General features: G+C 35.6%; 1 protein-coding gene across 1 annotated transcript in view; it reads left to right on the top strand.

Annotated features, from left to right (window-relative positions):
* The window catches only part of USP34 (ubiquitin specific peptidase 34), a 253,164-nt gene that overhangs the window by 135,887 nt on the left and 98,446 nt on the right, over nucleotides 1–18,831 (top strand). The window contains 9 exon segments of the mRNA XM_011941829.1: nucleotides 615–701; nucleotides 5,574–5,774; nucleotides 9,855–9,937; nucleotides 11,429–11,469; nucleotides 11,606–11,730; nucleotides 13,601–13,753; nucleotides 14,496–14,600; nucleotides 16,312–16,367; nucleotides 16,466–16,586. Coding sequence (XP_011797219.1) covers nucleotides 615–701; nucleotides 5,574–5,774; nucleotides 9,855–9,937; nucleotides 11,429–11,469; nucleotides 11,606–11,730; nucleotides 13,601–13,753; nucleotides 14,496–14,600; nucleotides 16,312–16,367; nucleotides 16,466–16,586 — 972 coding nt within the window.

The raw sequence follows: 18,831 nt of genomic DNA, 5'->3' as shown, positions 1-18,831 counted from the left end.
TGTTAGCCAGGATGGTCTCGATCTCCTGACCTCGTGATCCGCCCGCCTCAGCCTCCCAAAGTGCTGGGATTATAGGCGTGAGCCACCGCGCCCGGCTTCAAGTGTATGTTTTTAAAAATTCTTGTTTGTTTTATTTTGTTTTGTTTGAGACAGGGTCTCACCTTGTCATACAGGCTGGATTGCAGTGGCATGATCATGGCTCCCTGCAGCCTTGACCTCCTGAGTTCAAGTGATCCTCCTACCTCAGCCTCCCTAGTAGCTGAAACTGTAGGCACCAGCCACCATACCCGGCCAAATTTTTTACTTTTTGTAGCGATGAGGTCTTCCTATGTTGCCTAGGCTGGTCTCAAAGTCCTAGCCTCAAGCCATCCTCTGGCTTTGGCCTCCCAAAGTACTAGAATTGCAGGCATGAGCCATTGCACGCACCCTTAAATTCTTGAAAGTAGGCTCTATCTGATTATTTTGTATAGAAATTATTTTGGTAGTTTAAATGAAGGAATATAGTGTAAATAAAAGATATGTAATATTTTACATATCCAGTTACTTGAATCAACAAGCATTATTGCATTATGTATCTGCTTTTCTCTTACTATTACTTTCACAATTGCCTACAGTTTATTGCTGCTGGAGGGCTTCAACAGTTACTAGAAATTTTTAATTCTGGAATTCTAGAGCCTAAAGAGCAGGAATCATGGACGGTGGTAAGTGCAAATTTACTGTTTCAACTAGTTACAGTAGTTACCGCATTTGATATACTTCCATTTCATCAGCAAGTATAGCTTTTGCCATATAGTTCATTATAATGAAGTATGGAGTATAGCAGAAATGAATTTAAAAATACCGAGTTTGATAAACTAATTATGGAATAAGCGTTTTTCATGTTAACTGTATTAAAAATTCTTATGATAAAATTAATTACTCTAAACTCTGGCCAGTTTATAAACATGTTTCCTTTAGGTTGATAAATTATATATTAATATTTATATAAAGTTTGGTTGCTTTTTAAAAATTTGGTTTACATCTTGGGTTTTTTAAAAACTTTTTTTTTGTTTTGATCATTTCTTCCTTTATAGTAGTAATACTAAAAAATGTGTTTCCAGACCATGTTGACTGGCTTACATTAAGATGGATATAGAAATTGAGAGTAAGCCTCTAGAAATTTTTATGGCAATTAGACATTGTTTCTGTATTTTTATAATACTTTATAAAAGTATTATAAAGTGGAATTTTTTTTCTGTGAACTTGCATGAAAAAATGGAAATTTAAAAAAAATGTTTCTCTACCACTGTGATTTGAAGAAGTACTATATGAAAATAAAATTGCTTGTAGAATATTTAAATCTGCATAATGATATACAAAACTGCACAGGTCAGTTTCAAGCTCAATGTGAAGGACATTCCATTTTCTTCCATCCCAAAACAGTTTAGCATTATCAAACATTGAATTCAAGTATTTTCTTAGTACCTGTGTTTGTTTTGTTTTGTTTTGAATTGCCTTCGAACCTAGGAGTCAGGTGTAATGATTTGACATCAGGTACTCTTATGTCTAAATGTTTTAGCTCATCAGCTATCATCAGTGTTAGTGTATTTCACATGTGGGCCAAGACAGTTGTTGTTCTTCCAGTGTGGCCCAGGGAAGCCAAAAGATTGGACACCCCTGCACTAAAGGTTTTCTCTGTTTGTTTTTCTTGAAATTATGAATACTTTCCTGAAGTATTATTAATAACATTTTGTTGCCAATATGTGGCTTTTGTAGCTTTTTAATCCCCAAGATGCAAAGCATGTCTAAGAAACAAATTGCTTCCAGGTCAACTGGTATTTCCTGTTTATAATGCATCTCTCTTAATATTATGCAATACTTCTAAGTTCAGAATTGTTCTTATTCCTTTTCCTTTTCAAATGAGTTCAGTTGAAGTATACCTTTAAAATTTTTTTTGAGATATAGTTAACATGCAATCAATGTACTTCTCCAAAATGTAATGTTTTTACTATAGTCACAAAGTTGTGTGACTGTGACCAGCATCTAATTCCAGAACAATTGTATCACTTCAAAAGAAACCTCCCCCCAAACGCTTTAGCCCTGGGCAACCACCATTACAGTCTGCTTTCTGTTTCTGTGGATTTGCTGATGTCATTCTGGACATTTCCTATAAATGGAACCATACAATATATCGTCCATTGTGACTGGTTTCTTTCACTTAGTCTATTTTCAAGATTCATCCTTGGAAGTAGCAAGTGTCAGTAATTCATTTTTTTATAGTTATATTACATGTTTATCCATTCACCAATTGAGAGGCATTTGGGTTATTTCTACACTTTGACTATTGTGAGCATTTGTTTATGAATTTATGCATGGATAATGCATTTTCACTTCTTTTTGGCATATGCTTAGGAGTGGTATACATTGCCAATACTTAAGTAGTATTTTATTGTGATTTCTAACATTTACATTTTCCCCGTGCTAAGGATCTTGAGCAGCTTTTCATATGTCTGTTGACCATTCATAAGCATGTATGCATGTATGTGTGTGTACATATATATACACACACACACATTCATTCATTCATACATCTTTGGCGAAATGTTTGGTCAGTCACAGCTGAATCCAGGGAGTGGAAGATTGATCAGTTGGTGAACATTTGCATTGTTGCCAGTTTGGGGCTATTATCAATAATGTTGTTATAAACAGTGGTGCCTTGGGTATAGAGTGCAATTTCTGGGTCCTGTGGTAACTTCTGACTTTTTGAGGAATTTCCAAACAGTTTACCAGAGCTGCAACATTTTACATTTCTGCCAGCAGTGTGTGAGGGTTCCAGTTTCTCCACATCCTTTCCAAGACTTGTTAGTGTCTTTTTTTATTTTAGCTATCCTAGTGTGTAAAGTAGTACCTAGTTGTGGTTTTGATTTGCATTTCCTTGGTGACTAATGAGGTTGAACATCTCTTCATGTGTTTATTGGCCACTTGTTTATCTTTCGAGTAATGTCAGTTCACATCCATTACCCACTTTTAATTGGGTTGTCTTTTTGTTGATTTGTTAGAATTCCTTATGTATTTCAGATACTGATTCCTTACAGTGCATGTGATTTACAAATGTTTTCTCCCATTATATGGGTTGCTTTTTTCCCTTTCTTGAGACTACCCTGTGATTTACAAAAGTTTCTAATTTTGCTGAAGTCTAGTGTCTGTTTTCCTTTGTGCTTGTCCTTTTGGTGTTGTATCTACAAAACTGTTACCTAATCCCCTTACGCAGAGATTGATGACTCTGTTTTCTGTTAAGAGGTTTATGGTTTTAGCTCTTACTTTTTTAAGTCTTTGGTCCATTTTAAGTTAATTTTTGCATATGATGTGAGGTTGCAGTATACTTTTCATGTAATAAATAATGCACTCATTTTAAAGAGTGAGTTTTGAAAAATGTTTAGTGCTCTAACATCCAAATAAATAATATTTCTGTAAAGAAGTTCCATCCTGGGCCGGGCGCAGTGGCTCAAGCCTGTAATCCCAGCACTTTGGGAGGCTGCGACGGGTGGATCACGAGGTCAGGAGATCGAGACCATCCTGGCTAACACGGTGAAACCCCGTCTCTACTAAAAAATACAAAAAATTAGCCGGGCGAGATGGCGGGCGCCTGTAGTCCCAGCTACTCGGGAGGCTCTGAGGCAGGAGAATGGCATAAACCCGGGAGGCGGAGCTTGCAGTGAGCCGAGATCACGCCACTGCAGTCCAGCCTGGGCGACAGAGCGAGACTCCGTCTCAAAAAAAAGAAAAGAACTGCAGTTTTGCTATTAATTTTTCTTTCTCTGCTTTCTGTTACAATAGGTGAGATTTTCATTTTATAGAATTTCATGTAATTGGATCAGTGCAATATGTACCCTTTTGTATCTGGCTTCTTTTATTCAGAATGCTTTTTGAGGTTGTTAAATGTGTATTAGTAGTTGGTTCGTTTTCATTGCTGAGTAATGTATTCGTTGTATAGGTATACCACAATTCATTTATCTGCTTACCTATTGACATTTGAGTGATTTATAGTTTTGGGTTATTACAAATAAAGGTTCTGTGAACATTCACATACGGGTCGTTTGGTATATGTATGTTTTTATCTCTTGGATTAATGCCAAGTAATGAAATTGCTAAATAATATGGTGAGTGGAAGATTAACCTTTTAAGAAGCTGCCAAACTGTTTTCCAAAACAGTTGTACTATGCAACATATGAGAATTTCATTTACTTCACATCCTTGCCAGAAGTTGATCTGGCCAGAGTTTTAAAATTGGAGCTATTCTAGTGGATATAGTAGTGTTATCTCAACGGTGGCTTCACTTGTCCTTCCTTCATTACTAATGATGTTTAGCATTATGTTGTGTGTTTGTTGATTGTGTATTTATCTTCTTTTGTGAAACGTCTTAGTATATAGTTGTGAGATGGTCTTTTCCCTTAAACATTATGGAGAAGTCTTTCTCTGTTGTATGTATGGGGACAAGCCCCACACACATGCTATGGCTTACTTTTTCGTTATACTGACAGTATCTTTTAGGGGAGAGGTTTTAATTTTAATGAAATTTGTATCCAGTCTACAAATATTTGTTCTAAGGTCACAAAGACTTTTCTCCTCTGCTTTCTGTAAGTTTTACAGTCTTCTTTTACATTTAGTTCTATAATGATACATTTTGCATTTTGTGTGTGCAATATTGAATTTTTTTCCTTCTTCATACGGCTATTTGGTTTTTGTAGCACCAATTTGTTGAAAAGACTTTTTTTCTGTCTGAATTATCTTGCTGTCTTTCTTTAGTTCAGTAATATGGTATTGCTATTATTGCAGGAAGAAAGTACTGTTTCCTGGTGTATTTGTATAGGAATATATTTGGCAGTGAAATCAGGAAAGCAGGAGGTTAAAAGCTATTGAAGAAAAAGCTGTGAAACTCTCATCTTGTACATAAGTGATATTCTAATTAAAGAAAGTACACTAAGTTATTAAAATTCAGCTTCCAGTCAGCTGTAAATTTTATTTTTTATACATACTAAACAATATTTAAAACAAATTTTAAAATAAAATGAATGTTTGTTTTTAATGTGGTCATGGAAAGTGCAAGATTTTCATTTGAATTATTTTCTAGAATTACTAAGAATTGCTTTGGTCCCTAAGTTTTAAGAGTCTGTGCCACTTTTGTGGAGAAACAGCATAGAATACTTTGTTTCTCAGTTAATTTTACTGATAAGTAATATCCTTGGCATCATTTTAATGTTTAAAAAAATTATAAATTATGAGCAGTATATTTTTCAAAAATCTTGTAGCTCTTTATTAACATACACTTTTATGATGCCTTCATTAAAGAAATGAAAGTGTCATTTCCATTTCATTAAATACATCTTGTATACCCTCTTTATTTCTAGGTAATTTTTCTTAATTTTTATAAGATTGAATTGTTACTATAATATTTGAGCAGCGAAATTTTTATAGTATGTGATTAAGTACTGGCTATAATGATTTTTATTTTCTGGTCTTTTAATCTCAGAATGGTATAATGTCCATTCTAAATTAATGGAAATAGGGAAATGACCATTTCTTTTCATTTACAGTGGCAGCTAGACTGTCTTGCTTGCTTGCTGAAGTTAATATGCCAGTTTGCAGTAGATCCATCCGATTTGGATTTAGCTTATCATGATGTCTTCGCCTGGTCTGGTATAGCGGAAAGCCATAGGAAAAGAACCTGGCCTGGCAAATCAAGGAAGGCTGCTGGTGATCATGCTAAGGGTCTTCATATACCACGATTAACAGAGGTAAAGTGCAGAAGTTAATGTTTAATTGTAGTGATGAATTCCATTTATATTTATAAACTGAAGAAATATGCTAATGCTTAAGAAACGTATTCTAGATTACTGTGACTTAACCTGACAGCCAAACTGATGGCATTGTTTTAAAGCAGTAGTGATTATGAAGCAGTAATGCTTTTCATTTCATCATCCAGAATGCAGAAATGAATCATGTGCCATTTTAATATCTGTGAGACTGAATTTATTATTTGGACTCAGTAATTCATATACTTTGAGGGTGCATTTATGAAAACAGAAGCCATAGTTGGTATTTCAACATAGGAAATTTAAAATAGGGAATCGGTTTTACATGTATGTGTTACAAGGCTTTAAAAGCAAAAAGGAATAATGAGGTAATCCAGATAAGGAGCCATTTACCACCCCTAGATCTTGTGGAACATTAGGGAAGTGGTTGGGTCATCAGGAACTTAGAAGCTTGCAGGAGGGATCCTTTTAAACTGGGGTTTAGGCCTCTGAGAAAGCAGTTACATTCTTATGCTCATCTGCTAAGATTCTCAGAGGGGACCTGATAAAGCTGGTGCTAGGAGTGCCTAAAAAAGCCAAAGGCTGCAACCAGCTGTCTCTTCTAGGTAAATACTTTCAGATAAATGCTGACAGAAAAAAGAAAGGAGTCTCTCTAGTATCCTAGACTGGCACAACCTAATAGGAAGCCAACTGGTGAAGGAAAAATTTGGTTTTTGATCTATTAGCCCTAGCATAATAGAACAAGTGTATAAAAGGGTGGATTTTGAGATGAAGGAAAATACAGTTGGCCCTTCAAAAATAGAGGAGTTAAGGATGCTGATCCTCCATACAGTCAAAAATCTGTGTATAACTTTTGACTCCCCCAGAACTTAACTACTGATAGCCTACTATTAACCAGAAGCCTTACCAATAACATAAACAGTTGGTTAATGCATATTTTGTATGTTAATACTATTATATACTGTATTTTTTTTTTTTTTGAGACGGAGTCTGGCCTTGTCGCCCAGGCTTGGAGTGCAGTGGCCGAATCTCAGCTCGCTGCAAGCTCCGCCTCCCGGGTTTACGCCATTCTCCTGCCTCAGCCTCCCGGGTAGCTGGGACTACAGGCGCCCGCCACTGCGCCCGGCTAGTTTTTTGTATTTTTTAGTAGAGACAGGATTTCACCGTGTTAGCCAGGATGGTCTCGATCCTCCTGACCTAGTGATCCGCGCGTCTCGGCCTCCCAAAGTGCTGGAATTACAGGCTTGAGCCACCGCGCCCGGCCTATATACTGTATTCTTAAAGTAAGCTAGAGAGAAGAAAGTATTAAGAAAATCATAAGGAAGAGAAAATATATTTTCTGTTCTTCAAGTGGAAGTGAGTCATCATAAAGGTCTTCATCCTTATGGTCTTCACACTGATTAGGCAGTAGAAGAGGAGGAGGAAGGTGAGGGGTTGGTCTTGCTGTCTTAGGAGTGCCATAGTTGGGAGAAAACCCAGATATAAGTGGATCTGTGCAGTTCAGACCTGTGTTGTTCAGGGGTCAACTGTATTAACCAGGACATCCAGCAATAAAAATAGAATCTTTTTGATTATGGATTTTGTAATCACATATTTACCTTTCCAACATCTCCATCAGTGAGCTGGGAAGTAGGGAGTGATCAAGATGAGATTTTAGGGAGATCTCATTCTGTAACCTTTTGAGAACCTCACCTCATATCTACCCAAGAAACATCAAAGTAATGAATTGTTACTGATAGATTGTGACGAACATAAGGTTAAAAAGTACTGGTATAAATGGATACCTGAAGCAGATTTCCTTTTTGGAATTTTGGGGGTTAAATGGGAAAAGTGATCTCTGCCAGTATTCCAAATAATTTACATCTAATAAAATTAAATATATGCAGAATACAATATAATCTGAATGTATTCTATGGTGTTCTGTGTTGTGAACTACCACTTTAGTAACCTTACTATAATGTTTTGATCATGTTTTTTTCAGAATAAAGTTTCAGGTTATAGTAATGCTCTAATTGTGATCCCTTCCATCAACTCACTGAATAATTTCAATGTTTATTGACCTTTATTAGCTATTTCCTTTTGAGATTTTAATAATACAAATATACATAAGTGTATGTGTAAAATACATGTGCACATTTATGGAGTTTTATAGGTTATTGGTTTGTGTTTAAAATAATAGGCAACTACAAGCTTATTACAGGCACATGCCACCGTGTCTGGCTAATTTTTGTATTTTTAGTAGAGACGGGGTTTTGCCATCTTGGCTAGGCTGATCTCAAACTCCTGACCTCAAGTGATCTGCCTGCCTCGGCCTCCCAAAGTGCTGGGATTATAGGTGTGAGCCACCTTGCCTGGCCAATGTTATTTTTTTTTTAGTTTAGAAAAGGTGTATGTTATATAGTTTTGCATGAATGTATTTCCCAAAATAATTACAGCTTAGTATGTATATCTAAGATCTATGGAAATAAAAATTTTTGTTGCGTTAATACCAAAGACAGTCATCTAATGTTGATATACTGTAGGTAGTAAGCAAGAACACTCACTTATTTGAGTTTACCATCATTTTTCCATGTGATCTTTTTCATAGCATTTTAGAAAGTTACTTGCAAAATTTAGCCTAAACACCAACTTTTCTGGAAGCTTTCTCACTTCTGCCAGGGACAGGTTTAGTTGCTGCTCCCTTCTTTTGCTTATTTGCACATTGTATATACTTGTGTTACCATGTTTTCTGTAGCTGCCTGCCCCAATGCAGAAACAGTGCCTTATGAAGTATGTGCACAGAATGCCTTCCAACCTGCAGAATGAATTTAATAATTCATTAAGTTAGTGAATTATTTTCTCCCATTATGTGGAGGAAGAACTAGAACTGAGAAATTCCATATATATTAGGATCATGTAACCTGAAGCTGAATGTTGAGCCTCAGGATTTTGAATCTAGAATTCATGCTCTGTACTCGTGGTATATTGTATTGCTTTTTAATTTTTATTTCAGGATGGTTGAGGAATCTATTACTACTTGATGTTTTTTAAAATATATTTTCTTTTTTTTTGAGACAGAGTCTCGCTCTGCCGCCCAGGCTGGAATGCAGTGGCCGGATCTCAGCTCACTGCAAGCTCCCCCTCCCGGGTTTACACCATTTTCCTGCCTCAGCCTCCCGAGTTGCTGGGACTACAGGTGCCCGCCACTGCGCCCGGCTAGTTTTTTGTATTTTTTTTAGTAGAGATGGGGTTTCACCATGTTAGCCAGGATGGTCTCAATCTCCCGACCTCGTGATCCGCCCGTCTCGGCCTCCCAGAGTGCTGGGATTACAGGCTTGAGCCACCGCACCCGGCCTAAAATATATTTTCTTCCAAAGTAAAAACATGTTTAATTCTTCACCAACCCCTTCCCAAGAAACCACTGACATATATATATGTCTTTCTCCCAATTCAGTGGTATGCAGAGAATCTATGAATCGAATGTAAAGACTATTTTTGCCCCTATTTCTAAATTCTTAGTAATTTCTTTTTTCTTTTTTTTCTTTTTCTTTTTTTTTGAGACAGATTCTCATTTTGTTGTTCAGGCTGGAGTGCAGTGGCACAATCTCGGCTCACTGCAGCCACTGCTTCCAAGACTCGGGTGTTTCTCCCTTCTCAGCCTTCAGAATGGATGAGACTATAGACATGCACCACACACCCAGCTAATTTTTGTATTTTAGTGGAAACGGAGTTTTACCACGTTGGCCCAGGCTAGTGTCAGATTTCTGGGCTCAAGCAATCCACCCACCTGAGCCTCCCTAATTGCTGGGATTACAGCGATTAAAGTGAGCCACCATACCCAGCCTACAGTTGCTGCTCTTAAGTGTGATTATAAAATTCTGGTTTTCTGATTCTTGGCATTTTTACAGTATTTTCAAAGAATTCTTAAGACATTCTTTATTGTTACAGATAAATGTCAGTAATTTGGAATTTTGGGTTAAAATTTTGTAATACACATCTCTTTAGTAACTAAGTCATGAGTGCTTTTTGGGGGTTTTCCTTTTGCTGTATTTAAATATCTTTTAAAATGTTTTTGTTTTAAAGGTATTTCTTGTTCTTGTCCAAGGAACCAGTTTGATTCAGCGACTTATGTCTGTTGCTTATACGTATGATAATCTGGCTCCTAGGTATGCATTTTAAAATATATTTTATGTGTTCATGTATAGCAGGAATATAATGTTTTAAAACTTTATTTTGAAAAATTTTAAACTTACTAGAAAAATTTGGGGGATATTATGAAATCTCTCATACCTTTGATCCAAATTTACATATTATTAACCTCTTGCTAAAATGTGTCTTGTATTTATGAGTCACATATTTTCTGTGTTTACATGTTTTCCTGAATCTTGTGAGACGGAATTGCAGATATCATGACTGTTTACCAGTACTTTGTTGTGTATCTCCTAAGACCAAAGACATTTTCTTAATAGAGTAAAATTTTTAAATTTATAAAATTTAACATTGACGTATTATCTAACATATAGTTGGTATTAAAATAATCCTGTTGGTATTCTGTATAACAATATTTTTCTTGCTTCAGGATCAACTAAATGTATTGCATTTAGTTGTCAGTTCTTCTGTTCATCAGAGATAACATTCTCAGCCTTTCTCTCATGATACATTTTCAAGTAATACAGGCCAATTATTTCATAGCGTACTTTTCAGTTTGGGTTTTCATGATTAGCCTTCATGATTAGATTCAGATATTTTTTAAAGAACTCTTAAGTTTAGACTCTAAATCATTATAACCTATGTGTTTGTCATACACATCTCTTTAGTATCTAAATCATGAGCACTTCTTGAAGGTTTACTTATCTCAGTCAATGTTTTATTCATTCAAATTTTGTTTATTAAATCTGAAATCATTTGGTATTTGCTGTAATAAGATTTTACCAGTGATTCTTTTATTTGGTTTTTTATTTTGAAACATACAATATATTTTTATTGACTAGATACCCTGCTGTGTAATAGATCTCAAAACTTCCTGCTCTATCTGTAACTTCATACCCTTTGACTTAGACCCTGTGCCCCACCCCACCCTAGCCTACCCCACCTTCCAGCCTCTGGTAATCATTATTCTACTCTCTTCTTTAATGAGTTTGACTCTTCTTTAGTGAGTCTTTAAATAAATGATAAAAAATATAGAACAAATAAATAATGGAGCTCTCTTAAAATATAGTCTCTTTTGCAAAAATTAACTGGGTGTGGTGACACGTGCCTGTAGTCCCAGCTATTGGGAGGCTGAGGTGGGAGGATTGCTTGAACCTGGGAGGTCAAGCCTGCAGTGAGCCATGATCATGCCACTGCACTCCAGCCTGGGCAACAGAGTGAGACCCTGTCTCCTGTCTTTTAAAACACATAAACACTCTCTCTCTCTCTCTCTCTCTCTCTCTCTCTCTCCTCTCTCCTCTCTCCTCTCTCCTCTCTCCTCTCTCCCTCCCTCCCTCGCTCTCCCTCTCACTCTCTCTCACTCACTCAGTGTCTCACTCTGTCACTCTAACCCACTGCTTCCCTTTTTTGGGGGTAAGTGATAACCTTATAGGATATATGTTAATAAATTGAACTATTTTTAATTCATCGCTGAATTTAATTGGTGGTGGTGTGTTTTTACTTTACAGAGTTTTAAAAGCTCAGTCTGATCACAGGTCTAGACATGAAGGTAAGGGCTCCACAAAGTTAACTTTTAGTGAATAAAAACTTGAATAATATATTGATATATTTTACCTTTAATAATGAACATTGTGTTTTCATTTTAGCACAAATCTTTATAGTGAACTGTTTTCTTTTCTCTTTAGTTTCACATTATTCAATGTGGCTCTTGGTGAGTTGGGCTCATTGCTGTTCTTTAGTGAAATCTAGCCTTGCTGATAGTGATCATTTACAAGATTGGCTAAAGAAATTAACTCTCCTTATTCCTGAGGTAAGATAAAGGTTGAAGGTTAGTACTGTTACTTTTATATGTTTTCATGTTATTAGCATTGATAATAAATAAAAGAGCTGATGGAAACAAATGTGCATGAGTCCATAAATATATTACATTATCTACTTAATCCTTTAAGGTCTGGAGTGTTTTGAACTATGTATAATGTTTAAGAACTTCTGACTATTAAATATTATGTAGCATTTATATTTTTCTGAAATGTTTAGAGAATGATTATTTTGCTTTGGATTAACAAAATTTTTTTCCTGGTAGTAGGAAGGGCTTGAGAATTTATTTTGGTAATTTATGTTTTAGAAAAGTTCTGTGACCTTTTTTTTTTTCTTTCTTTGAGACAGAATCTCCATGTTCCCTGTATCACCCAGGCTAGAGTGCAGTGGTGCCATCATGGCTCCCTGCAGCCTCAACCTCCTGGGAACAAGTGATCCTCTGACCTCAGCCTCCCAAGTAGCTGAGACCATAGGTGCACATCACCATGCTCAGTTAGTTTTTAAACTTTTTTTGTAGAGGCGGGGTCTCGCTGTGTTGTCCAGGCTGGTTTTGAACTCCTGGTGTCATGTAATGCTCCTGCCTCGGCCTTCCAAACTGCTTGGGATTATAGGCATGAGCCACTGCACCCAACCTGTGTTTTCTATTTAAGTAGAAAAATAGAGGCTAGAGAGACTACAAATAAATATATTTTGCTTCCCATGTTCACACTGAGGCCAGTATAATTTTTATTAGCCATATCTTGGCATTATCTCATATTCCTATGTGAAATAATAGAAACACACTAATACATTTAGCTCCATAGTCACTTATTTTTTAAATCTGCGTTGTCTAAGGGGCTGGGCACTGTGGCTCACACCTGTAATCCCAGCACTTGGGGAGGCCAAAGTGGGTGGATCACATGAGGTCAGGAGTGCAAGACCAGCCTGGCCAACATGGTGAAACCCCGTCTCTACTAGAAATACAAAAAATTAGCTGGGCGTGGTGGCAGGTGCCTGTAATCCCAGTTACTCGGGAGGCTGAGGCAGGAGAATCGCTTGAACCCAGGAGGCAGAGGTTGCAGTAAGCCAAGATCATGCCACTGCACTCCAGCCTGGACAACAGAGTAAGACTATGTCTCAAAAAGAAAAAAAAAAAAAATTAGCTCTGGATTTAGTGCCATATGTGTTCTTGTCCTGTCTCAGGTAACCATTTTGACATTTGGACGGTTTCCTTCCTATCTGTAGAATATTCTGATTGAAGTTGCTTCTGTGTTGCTTCTAGTTCTGAAAATATTTTATCCTCTGTCTTGTAAATAACTTAAATGATTTTAAATGTCCTTACTCAATTATTCCTTGTATTTACTTGTTGTTCTTACTTTGTTTTGTTTGTTTTTATGACCATGCTTTAGGATTTCTAAAATACTGTATATATTATGGTATACCTTGAGGTACTTTATTTGATCACGTGTGATTTACATGTATATATGTATGGGTTTAGAACATTGTATTTAGTAATTATTTTTATGAGGCATAATCTTGTTCTGTCACCCAGTCTGGAGAGCAGTGGCATACCAGCTCACTGCAGACTCTGCCTTCCTGGTTCAAGCAATTCTTGTGCCTATCTCCAGAGTAGCTGGGAGTACAGATGCAAGCCACTACATCTGGTTAACTTTTGTAGTGATGGGGTTTTGCCATGTTGGCCAGGCTGGTCTCAGACTCCTGGCCTCAGGTTATCCCCCTGCCTGGGCCTCCCAAAGTGCTGGGATTACAGGCTTGCCCAGCAGAACATTGTATTTAAAATCACCTAAAATCGTTTCTGCTCACATATTATTAACTTTCTAATACTAACTCAGACTGTCTTTGGAACTTTCTTTTTCATCTAGACTGCAGTTCGTCATGAATCATGCAATGGTCTTTATAAGTTATCCCTGTCAGGGCTGGATGGAGGAGACTCAATCAATCGTTCTTTCCTGCTATTGGCTGCCTCAACATTATTGAAATTTCTTCCTGATGCTCAAGCACTCAAACCTATTAGGGTAAGATTTTACTGTGTTTAGAAGCAGTTTCTATTTTTGAAATTTCCTTTGCCTCAAGTTTACCATTGTAATATAGCCTTAAAATTTTGATCATTTGACTACTGTATGTGATTTTTTACCAAGAGGATAGTAGTTATATAGTTCTTAAGGTGACAGCATTGTGACACATTGTGTCCATGTTACTACTAGGAAGAGACTGATTTCAGCTCTGTGGTCTGTCTAGTGGATACTGTATTTTAGAAATAGCATTTATTCTCACTTGGTTCTGGGCCTTGTGTTAATAAGTTGACTGATAAAAAAATCATAAATGGAGCTCTCTTTTCTAGTAAGTCAGTTTTTTTATCTTTATGATGTTCAGAATTTTAAATTTTATTTCCTACCCTAGTGCATATACTAGTCTTGTAAAAGGCTTCTACTGCATAATAAATTTAGAGCCCACTTTTTACTAATCCCAGAAATTCAATGTGTTGTTGGATTTACATTATTTTCCTCCTTATTCATGTTTTTCAAATGTTAGTAATTTGAGACTAATATTTTCTTGAAAGTTCTTATGTTAGTCATTTTTGTGCCTAGTTATTCTGATTTTACAGAAACTAAGTGTGTACTCTCCATTTTTAAAAAGATTTTGAATACTGTTTAGTTGATACAGGAATTTATTTCATAAAGCCTCTAGTTTCTCAAATGTATTATAATTCTATTTATTTTTAAAATGTTTTCACACAGTATAAAATTTTTTTAATAGATAGATGATTATGAGGAAGAACCAATGTTAAAACCAGGATGTAAAGAGTATTTTTGGTTGTTATGCAAATTAGTTGACAACATACATATAAAGGACGCTAGTCAGGTATGTTCAAAAAATTATATACTATTCTATGTGTTCTATTCTTGTTAATAGATACGAATTATGACATACATGTTCATGACTTGATCGGTTCTTATTAAGTGTACTTTATTAATCTATAACTTGTTGGTAGTGTTGTATTTCTACTATATTTGTACTTTTCCACCTTATTGTAATTCCTTTAGTGTTTTTACTCTGACCTTAGTTGAAACGTCTTCATCTGGTATCTATCCTTAATTTCCTGTCTCTTCTGAATAAGATACATGGATGTAACATCTTATTTGGAAAGGGAAATGTAGATTTTAAATTTAAAAATACAGCTTTCTATAATAGCATGTAGTTTGGAGTACCGACTATGTAAAATAAAATTGCAGTTCAAATAGAAGTTACTTTAAAGAAACACAGTCAGTTTTTGCAGATCTAATTTTCTTAGACTAAAATGACATTTCCATTCAAACAAAGTAATGTTTAAAACAAGTAAATTTCAGGCCGGGTGCAGTGGCTCATGCCTGTAATCCCAGCACTTTGGGAGGCCGAGGTGGGCGGATCACGAGGTCAAAAGATAGAGACCATCCTGGCCAATGCGGTGAAACTCCGTCTCTACTAAAAATACAATAATTAGCGGGGCGTGGTCACAGACACCTGTAGTTCCAACTACTCAGGAGGGCTGAGGCAGAATTGCTTGAACCCGGCAGGCAGGGAGGTTGCAATCAGTGAGCTGAGATCGCCCTACTGCACTCTAGCCTGGCGACAGAGTGAAACTCCGTCTCAAAAAAAAAAAAAAGTAAATTTCAAAGCAAATCTTGCCATATAAACACTTGCGTTTTTTCCAGTGTACATAAATTTAGTAAATTAAAATGTGTCTAAGTTGTCAATTCAGAAGAAAATGAGAAACACATAAAGAAGATCCTTTGAAATATTTAGGGCACATTTTTCTTAAACTTTTAAATGTATTTAAATAAAAATTCAATATGTTTACTTTAAAAGTTCTGTGGTGTTTATACTTTTTGCTTTTTAGTTAACATCTGAATTCTTAAAATCTTTTCATTTGAGAAATAATTACAAAAGTTAGTATTGAGCAAGTTTTAATATACTTACTGTTAATTAAAATATTGATGCCAAATAAACATTGTACTTTAAAAGAAAAAAAAAAGGAAAAAAAAAACCTGGGCCTGCCCCTTTAAGTTAAAATAGGAATCTGATCTTGCTTGCTTGTAAAGTAATTTTCCTTTTCAGAGATTTGGGTTTCTTTGAGGGGACTCAAGTTAGATTTTGTGAAGTCTGTTTTAATATTGTTGCTCAGTTACAATGAGAAGTAAAGTTTTTTTTGGAATGAACTGTAGAATTTAATTTATCATTAAAAGTCTAATTTAAGGGTATTGTTAAAAACAAACCTTGGTGAATTGTATGTGAATTACATCTCAATAAAGTCATTAAAAAAAACTTTAGTGTCTTCTCAGTAGATTACTGTGACTTTCTTAATTTATTATCAACATTCCATTGATTCTTTTTTGTAGAATGATTAGTGGTGTGTTTAAGACTAATTTGATTAATTGACATAATGTATAAGTGAAGAGTTAGGTGTATTATGTTTATAACTTACTGAATTTGGGAGAACTAAATTGTTGCCTGTAAGGAAATGATTCTGTTTTAATTTATGTTTGGTAAAACATAAAAATTTATATCTGAATTTTTATTTTCTTTTTGTATTAAGACAACGCTCCTCGACTTAGATGCCTTGGCAAGACATTTGGCTGACTGTATTAGAAGGTAAAATTTGATGTGAAATTGAAATTTATATTGTTAAGAAAAGAAGACATAATTATGTGAACTATCTTGTTTGTGTGTATTTTTTTTCTTTTTTGTAGTAGGGAGATCCTTGATCATCAGGATGGTAATGTAGAAGATGATGGGCTTACAGGACTTCTAAGGCTTGCAACAAGTGTTATTAAACACAAACCACCCTTTAAATTTTCAAGGGAAGGACAGGTAAGTATTAAGGTATTCAAATGTTTCTATGAAATGTGATTGAAACCTTTTGTTGTTACATTGTGTATTAGTCTGTTTTTTACACTGCTGATAAAGACATACCCCAGACTGGGCAGTTTACAGAAGAAAAGGGTTTAATTTGACTCAGAGTTCCACGTGGCTGGGGAGGCCTCACAATCATGCCGGAAGGCAAATCAGAGCAAGTCGCATCTTATGTGGATGAGGACAGGCAAAAAAAGGATGAGAACCAAGTGAAAGGGGTTTCTCCTTATAAAACCATCATATCTCTTGAGACTTATTCACTTACCACAATATGGGGGGAACTGCCACCATGATTCAGTCATCTCCCACCAGGTCCCTCCCACAACAATGGAAATTATAGGCAATATAATTCAAGATGAGATTTGGGTGGAGACATGGCCAAACTATATCACATTGTATGTGGATATGTTAAAAATTTTAAACATATAGACATAAAAATTGCTAGAACTTAATTACTGGCAAGAAAAGCAAATTTTAAATAAATTGAATTCTGGAAATATAAAACATGGGCTTGTTTTTAGAATGCAAAATCCAATGTTAATTCCTGTGATTGACTGTATATAGAAAGGTAACATAAGGATGGGCATGGTGACTCATGCCTATAATCCTAGCACTTTGGGTGGCTGAGGTAGGTGGATTGCTTGAAACCAGGAGTTCAAGACCAGCCAAGGCAACATGGTGAAACATCATCCCTACAGAAAATACAAAAATTTGCTGGGTGTGGTGGCACACACCTGTAGTCTCAGCTACTCAGGAGGCTGGGGTGGGAGGATTGCTTGAGCCCAGGAGGTTGAGGCTTCAGTGAGCCGTGATCACACCACTGCACTGTAGCCTAGGTGACAGAAGGAGACCCTGTCTCAAAAAAAAAAAAAAAAAAAAAATTAACCTATATTTTATTAGTGTGCTTTCTATAGAATTGTATATTTTGAATTACTGTCCTAAACTGTGAATCATATCCTAATACAGTGGAATTAATAAGTAGTCATTATTGGGTACTTGTTTCATATTTTAAAGACCTATGTGACATAAAATCTATCTCTGAATATTGGAAACACTTCATGCCTCTGTACCAACAAATGTCTCATTTTGATTGTCTCTTGATTAAGTAGTTTATCTTATCTTACCATTGGTACATTTGTCCTGGTCATTGAAGGAATTTGTTATGGTCTGGAGAGCTGTTATCTTAAAGTTACTGAATGTGTTAGGAAACAGCAACCAAAAGGATAGAAGATTGTCCTCATAGGCATAGACTAAAGGATTCTTGAGAGCAACTTAAGATTACAGTCTTATCTGTTTGAAATCTTTGCTACTTCCCCTAATGCACAAAACTTCTTGTGCTATTTCTTTCAGGGTTTTTGCCTTTTCCATTACACTCACTGGAAGTGATTTGGTTGATTTACAGCCTTGTTGGTTGAAGTCTTTTCTTATATATAAACTAGTGTATAACTTTTATCCCCAAATATAAATATATTAATTAGTTTTTCTAATAATGTTGTAAAGCAAAAGTCATTGTTAAGAAAAAATAATTTTAGATAGTGTAAAAAAAAGAATATTCCCATTTGGTTTGATTTCCTCTGATGCTGTGGTGATGGCCTTCCAGGACTTTTCATGGATACAGTAAATATGCATGTATAAAATTCATATTTATAGAAATTTTACAGTTTATAAATATTCTGTGATCGGTTTTTACTAAAAAATGAGTACATTAAAAAAATGTATTTTTTAAAATTGACTAAGAGGCAATAATTTAAATCTTTGAATTTATGATGTTGTAGAAAAAACTGTAAAGGCAGCATCTTTGTATACTTGTCCCATTATTTACTCATGAACTCTTTAAAGTAAAATAGGTTGATTTTAATCCGTAGTTTATATCAGTATACAAAAGGGTACATAAATTTACACTTGTAGCCACACTGTATGAGAATGCCTTTATCAAGCATCTGCAGATTCTTACATCACTGAGATCTTTGACAATTTTGATGTTGCTTTAGTTTTATTTCTTTGTTAATTGGTGAGTTTCTTTCCATTTATTTTTGTACTTGATATTTATTTGTTCAGTTGCTATATGGTTTCTTATTTATTTGTAAAAGTTATTTATTGGCCGGGCACGGTGGCTCAAGCCTGTAATCCTAGCACTTTGGGAGGCCGAGACGGGCGGATCACGAGGTCAGGAGATCGAGACCATCCTGGCTAACACGGTGAA

Source organism: Colobus angolensis, unplaced genomic scaffold (genome assembly GCF_000951035.1).
Source record: "Colobus angolensis palliatus isolate OR3802 unplaced genomic scaffold, Cang.pa_1.0 Scaffold201, whole genome shotgun sequence".
NCBI lineage: Eukaryota > Metazoa > Chordata > Mammalia > Primates > Cercopithecidae > Colobus > Colobus angolensis.
This window is presented reverse-complemented; position numbering and strand designations above follow the sequence as displayed.